This window comes from Carlito syrichta, unplaced genomic scaffold, assembly GCF_000164805.1.
Source record: "Carlito syrichta isolate Samal-C Ts95f unplaced genomic scaffold, Tarsius_syrichta-2.0.1 Scaffold316421, whole genome shotgun sequence".
Classification (NCBI taxonomy): Eukaryota; Metazoa; Chordata; class Mammalia; order Primates; family Tarsiidae; genus Carlito; species Carlito syrichta.
Window position 1 is genome coordinate 426892 of NW_007260517.1, and position 7813 is coordinate 434704.

Here is a 7813-nt window from a genome sequence, read left to right on the forward strand (position 1 = left end):
CAGGCGGACGGGGCGGGGCGGGGCGGGGCGGGGCCGCGCTGCCCTTGCGGCGCGGCCGGGTACGTCTTGCAGTCCCCGACCCTCGCAGAAGGCCGGAGGGCAGCGCCGCGGCAGCCTCAGCATCATGTTGTCCCGAGTGGCGAGCGGGTGAGAGACGGGTACCCGTAGCAGGGACGCGGCCGTAGCCCCAAGGGCAAAGGGGCGCGCGGCTGGCAGGACTTCCGCGGCCACAGCAGCCGCACCGGGCCTGGCGGGTCCGGGGTACCCGCGGGAGATTCTCCCGAAGGTCCCGGGCGTGGCGGCCGCAGCTGGGGGCTGCTGCGGGCGGCGGGTGTTCCCGTGGCGAGCAGGCCGGGCTGCCGAGGCCGTGCGTGTGCCGTGGAGGCCAGCGCTTGGATGCGGCGAGTACACAGAGGACGCTGCGTGCTTCGGCTCCTTTGCAGCCTGGTCTGCGTGGACAGGCTCGGCCCACGCGGACTGAGCCGGTCTTTGTGTTTCTGTCTTCCAGCAGCAGCAGGAAGCTGGCACCGGCTTTGGGGTGTCTGGGCTCCAGGCAGAAGCACAGTCTCCCCGACCTGCCTTATGACTATGGTGCTCTGGAGCCATACATCGACGGCCAGATCATGCAGCTGCACCACAACAAGCACCACGCGGCCTACGTGAACAACTTGAACATCACCGAGGAGAAGTACCGGGAGGCGCTGACCAAGGGTAGGTGCAAGGCTGCTGGGCGGTGGGAAGCTGGCTCAGGGGCAGATGTGACAGGGAGCTGGGTCTCCATACAGCCACGCCTCTCCCTGCAGGAGCACCGGCTCGTGTTTGGACCAATTCTGAGCTTTCCAGTCACGAAAATCTCTATTTTTGAAATAGTGATCTGTTTCATTGCAGAGTGAGTGTCTTCACTGGTTTGTATAAACTTCTATTATCTCAGAAAACGTAGGATCCCATAAAGGAACTTGCCTATGAATTTTAAAATTGTAAATCACATTTTTGTTTCCCGTATTGCTAGCATTGGTGAGTTATAGGACCTTTTTAAAAAGTTGTAATATACAACTCATTTTTGCAGACTAACAGTTGAAATTGTTATTCTTATATAATATACTCTCTCGGGAAACTTTGGTCTCTCAGGTAGTAGGCCTGCCAGCCATTTGCAGGAGGCCTGTACGCTTGTGGACCAGATGCTATCAGGTATGCAAGTGCCCTGAGATCAGAGTAACCTCCTGATAGGAGTGAGATTAGTGTTTGGCTCTCAGCAACCAGAGTGTGTGTGTCAGGACAGCAGGTGGAAATGGACAGCCTCACTGCCTCCTTTTTCAAGTGCAGTATAGCTGCTGAATCAATAGCCCCAGGCCTTGGTCACAGTGAAGGCAGGAGACTGAGGAGACTGCTTCAGGATAGGAACTGGAGTCATCTTCCTGGGAGCTAACGGTGTCTTGAGTCCAGCCTAGGACTTGGAGAGTCCCTGCACCCTGAGCTGTCCCTGCACTGTGAAACATCAATAATCCACTTTACCTCGCATGGGAGAAGCAGCAGGAGTTAGTATTATGAAGTTCATTACCAAGAAGCAGTTACCTAACTGGAGCAGTTCAGGCCCTTTGCTTGATACTTTTCTTGATTTAACTTAGGAGCTCAAAGTTCACAAGGAAAGTAGTCATTTTGTGGGAAACTGAAACAGGCTTGTGCCTATTTACTGATACTTGTAATTCAATTAAAATATAGAGTTAACATTTTTTTTTTTTTGATTTGATTTGGAGTCTCACTCTTGTCGCCTAGGTTGGAGTGCAGTGGCACAGTCACGGCCATTGCAGCCTCGGCCTGCTGGGTTTAAGTGATGCTTCTGCCTCAGCCTTCCAAGTAGCTGGAACTACAGACACATACCACCATGACCGGCTAGTTTTTATAATTTATTGTAGAGACAAGGTCTCACCAAGCTGCCCAGGCTGGTCTTGAACCCCTGGGCTCAGGCAGTCCTCTTGCTTCAGCCTCCCAAAGTGCTGAGATTACAGGCTGAACCACTGCGCCTGGCCTAGAGTTAACTTTTTGGAGTTCAGTTGACCATACCAATAGTGTGTGCACTTACTGTGTTTGTGCTTTTGATGGTATGAATGGAAATACTATGTTTTAATGTCTATCCAAAATAGTATTGTCCTTCTAATGTTGGTGATTTTGCATAAGGAAGATAACTGATAGTGATGTTTCCAGACTATCTGTATCACTGGGTAAGCTACATTGTAAAGACGAAAAGTCACTTTTTTTGAAATGTATTTTGATTTTCAGGCCTGCTTATGAAATTTTGTTGAGTAATTTTTGATGATGACATCTTGTTGACTGGGGGCATCTAGTGGAAAAACATGGTATTTCAGCCTGATTGTGTTTGTGGTAAATGACTAAACTAAAAGAGGAGGAAGTTACCACATTTTGGAAGATTTACTTGAGACAGAGGAACCTTGAATGAACCTTGAATACGGGAAAAGACCTTGTGATTTAGAAAATAACACATGCGTGAAAAATGTGGTATTGGGGAGAGGCTGGGGAATATCCCAGTTATGAAAGGACTTCCTGCAAGGCAGCATCTGACACCTAGGAAACCAGGGTTTTAAAAACAGCTTAATTCCAGTCCTTTTCTTGGAGAATCCAAGCTTTACAAAATTGTTTAATGAGAACCACTGGAAAAAAGCTTCATATTATATTGTACTATGTTGCTTACAAGTTAATGGGTACCTATAGACCTTTCTTTTACTTAAAAAAATATATATTTTAAAAATTATTAAAAAGTTAAATGTTTATGTTTGAAAACTTGGGAAAAAAGAATATAAGTAAAGTAATGTCTTGATCTCATGACATGTAACTGGCTAACATAAATACTTTTTTTTTTTTTTGAGTTGGAATCTCACTCTGTCACTCAGGCTGGAGTACAGTGGCACACTCATGGCTACCTTGACCTGCTGGACTCAGGCGAGCCTTTCACCTCAGCCTTCCAAGTAACTGGAACTGCAGGCACACACCACCATGCCTGGCTAATTTTTTTATTTATTGTAGAGAAGAGGTCTTACCATGTTCCCCAGGCTGGTCTTGAATCCTTGGGCTCAGGCAGTCCTCTTGCCTCTGCCTCTCAAAGTGCTGGGATTACAGATGTGAGCCACAGTGCCTGGCCGTAAATACTTTTTGACCAAAACATTTATTTTATTTGACAGAAAAAAACTGAAACCAGAGAAAATGTTGAATTTTAGAAAAGTGTTGTTAAAAACAGATATTCAGCCCTTGAAGTTTGTATTAGAATTTTAAAATGATTAGGCAACTTAAGATGTTGAGATTATTAAATTATCTCACAGTAAGAATATATTGTACCCATTAGGAAAGTTTAGTTTAAATTGATTTGTTAGAAAACAGTATAAAACCTGCATTTATTTTTAGGGTGATTATAAGAAAAATTAACAAGGGAAATAATGATCCATATGAAAATTACTTTGTTGTTGGGCTCCATAGCTCAGCCTGTAATCCCAGCACTTTGGAAGGCCAAGACAAGTGGATTACCTGAGCCCTCGAGTTTGAGACAAGCCCGGGCAACTTGGTGAGACCTTGTCACTACAATAAATCAAAAAAAATTAGCCGGGAATGGTAGCGCGTGCCTGTAGTTCCCGCTATTTGGAAAGCTGAGGCGGAAGGATCACCAGAGCCCACCAAGTCGATGCTGAGGTGGCCGTGAGAGTGCCACTGCACTCCAGCCTGAGCGGCAGAGTGAGACTCCAACTCAAAAAGAAAAGAAAAGAGAAGAAAAAATTATTTTGTAAATACAACAACAGCAAAGGGAAAAAAAAGTTGGTATCTAAAGGAAAAAACCCTTAAGAAATTAGCTGTGTATTCAAGTTTCACTTGGTTATCTCCTCCCTTCTGAATTGCCAGGCAACTTGGAGATTTGACCTTGTTTCAGAAAGCAGCATTATTTCACTGCTTTTTTTTTTGAGTCAAGGTCTCACTCTGTTACCCTGACTGGAGTGCAGTAGCACTATCACAGCTCATTGTAGCCACTACCTCCTAAGCTTTGGTGGTCCTTCCACGTCAGCCTCCCAACTACCTGGGACTGCAGGCACACACCACAGTGCCTGGCTGATTTTTTGATTTTTTTTTTTTGTAGAAATGAGGTTTTGCTGCATTGCCTAGGCTGGTCTTAAGTTCCTGGGCTCAAGCCATCCTTTTGCTTCAGCCTCCCTAAGTGCTGAGATCACAGACATGTGCCATTGTGCCCTGCCATGCAATGTTTACATGTTATTAACATGGACTATCAGGAACAGCAGTCTAGAACTTTTCCAAAATGTAAGCTCCTTGAGAGCAGAGCTCTCAGTGGATCTCTATGTTCTTTATTTTGACTTTCTTGGTATCTTGTGAATAATAAGCACTCAGTATTCATTGAACAAGGAGATTTTAATTTTTTCTAATAGTTCAGTTAATCTGTAGCTTCTTGAATGCATAGAAAAGAATATTTTATTTTGTCTACTTGTTTAGCAAGATAGAAGAAAGGCTTTTTGGTTTCTATTTTTTCCAGTGTTTTGAAAAAACATGGTTATGCTTTTCTGTCAGCTCTGACCCCCTCCCCAATCTGGGGGAGGTGGATCTCCCTTTTTTCTCTCTCTCTAATCTACTTTCTAAATAAACCATATTTTCCAATATTAAAAAAACCTCAAATGTGACATTCTTTTTTTAAAATTATAGATACCAAGAACTTTTTTCCTTAGGAACTACATTCAATATATTAAATCATCTAGTCAATCAACAAATATTTATTGAAGGCCTACTGTGTATAAGACAATATATTAGGCTGTGGGGACATAGTCATGCACAAAAGTCCTTGTCCTCAGCAGACCTTATAGGCCATCAGGGAGACAGATAGACAAGGACACATGCAGTGTGCCAGGAGTTATAGGGCCTATCAAGAAAGACAGCAGAATAAGGAGTCTGGCAGTGGTGGTGGGAATTGCTAATTCATATACCAGGGCTAGCCAAGTCTTCACTGATGAGGTTGACCTTTCAGAGGAGACTTGAAGAAGAAACGAGGGACTGAGCATGAGGCTATCGCGGGAAGGTGTTCCAGCAGAGGCAGCAGTCTTCACTCAGCCCTGAGCGGAACATGCGAATTAGTCATATGAGTGCAGAAAGGCCAGGGTGACTGTGACTGGGTGAGGGAGTGTGCAGGGCGGGGTCAGGTGCCTCTTTGTAGGAAGAGTAGCTGAGTGTAAGGACTTAGGGTTCGCTTCCAGTGAGAAGGGAAGCCTTTGGAGGGGGCAGATGTCCTGTGGCACCAGTGCAGGTGGGAGATGCTGGTGATCTGCACCAGTGGGTGGCAGCTGAGTAGGAAGAAGGGAGGTAGAACTGGATTTGCTGATGAATAGATATGCTCGTGGACTGGATGTGAGTGAGGGGAGAGGAGTCAGAAATGATGTCAAGTGACCAAGGAGATGGGGAAGGCCAAAGGAGGATGCACCCTGTTCTCTAGCATGGGCACTGTGATCCTGTCTTTAAAACAATAAAAAATTTAAAAATAAAATAATTGAGAGGTTTTTTTTGTTGTTGACTCTGAGTCTCATCTTACTCTGTTGCCCAGGTTGGAGTGCAGTGGCACCCTGCTCATGGCCACTGCAGCCTCAGCCTGCTGGGCTCAGGTGATCCTTCCACCTCAGCCTTCCAAGTAGCTGAAACTACAGGCACATGCCACCATGCCCAACTAATTTTTTGATGTATTATAGGGATGAGGTCTTGCCAAGTTGCCTAGGCTGGTCTTGAACCCATGGGCTCAGGCAATCCTCTCACCTTGGCCTCCCAAAGTGCTGGGATTATAGGCGTGAGCCACCTCACCCGGCAATAAATTTTAATGTTTTAACATTCTTCTGTATAGGGCCATACATTTTTTTTCAATGGTATAATCCCAGCACTTTGGGAGGTAGGGCAAGAGGGTTGCCTGAGTTCAGGAGTTTGAGACCAGCCTGAGCAACATGGTGAGACCTTGTCTCTACAATAAATTTAAAAAATTAGCCAGGTGTGGTGGCACATGCCTGTGGTTCCAGCTACTTGGAAGGCTGAGGTGGAAGGATCACTGAGCCTAGTAGGTTGAGGCTTCAGTGGCCGTGAGCAGCGTGCCACTGCACTCCAGCCTGGGTAACAGAGTGAGACTCCAACTCAAAAAAAAAAAAAAAAAGAAAAACAAAATCTTCTGGGACAAATTATTTTGGGGAGTCCTTTTTTTTGGTAGAATTTGAAATTGCTCAATTTTAGAACTGATCCCATTATCTGATACCTTATAAAGAAAAAAAACCACGTATAGAGTGTTTGAAAAAGTAAGAGTTTAAAAAAATATGTTTTGCATTTTAACTTTTCAGGAGATGTGACAACTCAGATAGCTCTTCAGTCTGCACTGAAGTTTAATGGCGGAGGTCATATCAATCACAGCATTTTCTGGACAAACCTGAGCCCTAATGGTGGTGGTGAACCCAAAGGTTGGTATATGATGGTGTACCCTTATCTGCACTTTGTGCACAGTAGAAATGATTGTTGATTTCCTTCAGTTACCTTAATTTTCCCTAAGGTGTCGTAGTGGCATTGTTTTCATAGCAGGGAATACAGCAAAGTTGTAACTTTGAAAGGGACATAAGTAGGAATGGAAAATACATCAGGGAGGTATGTCATCAGATTTTATATATGTGCACATATAATGTCATACAGTGCCACCTTTGGTGTCATTGGACTGTATTTCATAGCAGGGAAAGACTGAGAGACTTGGTTTGTAGAAAAGATGAACTTTCCATTTACTAGTTCTAGGGCCTGGGTTAGATACTTAACCATCTGTACCTTCACTTTTTTTTTTATCTGTGTGATACAGGGATAATCATGGGCTGTTTTCAGAATTAAATAAGTTATAGTGCCTTTGGCTGTTATTTTATTACTCTTCCTAACTGATAAAGTTGTCCTGGATATTTAGGGTTTTCAGTTGTTTTTAAAAAACTGCAGAACATGAGGGGAGTACAGAGCTGGGTGGTCCTGTTCACTGTCATTATTTCCTTGGCTTCATGTAGCTTAAGGAGGCCTAGATGATCTTAATTATCCTCCTCACCCAGGGAAGATATGGGGCATACATACCATTCTCCTCCCTTGTTTCTGGGCTCCTTACACGTACTCTAAATAACACCTGTGGTTTTACTTTTGGTTTAGTGTTATGGAATGCAGCCTATCTTATGCCCTTGAAATAGGCAATTTGATTTTAACATATTGATGGATGGGGGAATGAGCATAGGAAATGGACAGTTTATTTTTTTCTGAGTTATGTCTTCAGACCATGACTTAATACTTTTGAAGTTTTGTCAGTTACCACAATATCACGTATATTCATATTCAACCAATGATTTTGGTGCTCTGCCATTTTTAAATCATCTGTACTAGTTTATTCCATCACTTTTGTCTACAAAAAGATAATTACTTTTAAGCCAATAGAATAAAAAAGTGAGATCTTATCTAGTTGATTTAGTTGATATGGTTAATCTACAATTATATTGTATATTGCTGCAGAATAAGAGAGCTGTGCTCTTAAAAGTGGACCTTTAGATCAGTAATAGAAGAGAAAATCACCTATTTCATAACACTATGATCAAGCTAGGAAGGTTTAGGATGCCTTGGAGAAGAACTGAACAACAGCCATAACTTTCTTCCCAAATGGGAACATAGAGCAGGTGGGTAGAAGTTGAAGTAAAATTTTCCTGGTTTTTTTTTTTTGAGTTGGAGTCTTACTCTGTTGCCCACACTGGAGTGCAGGGGCCGCGAGCGGCCA

The 7813-nt window shown here is 43.8% G+C and overlaps 1 protein-coding gene across 3 annotated transcripts in view; it reads left to right on the forward strand.

The window, feature by feature from the left end:
* SOD2 (superoxide dismutase 2) overlaps positions 1-7813 on the forward strand; it is a 19297-nt gene that overhangs the window by 4397 nt on the left and 7087 nt on the right. For 2 of the 3 annotated variants that reach the window (XM_008074379.1, XM_021707180.1), the window contains exons 1-3: positions 70-147; positions 509-711; positions 6372-6488. In XM_008074379.1, coding sequence (XP_008072570.1) covers positions 125-147; positions 509-711; positions 6372-6488 — 343 coding nt within the window. In that variant the 5' untranslated portion in view covers positions 70-124. Of the gene's footprint in view, positions 1-69; positions 148-508; positions 712-6371; positions 6489-7813 lie in introns of those variants that run through there. The other variant, XM_021707181.1, reaches the window with a different exon arrangement.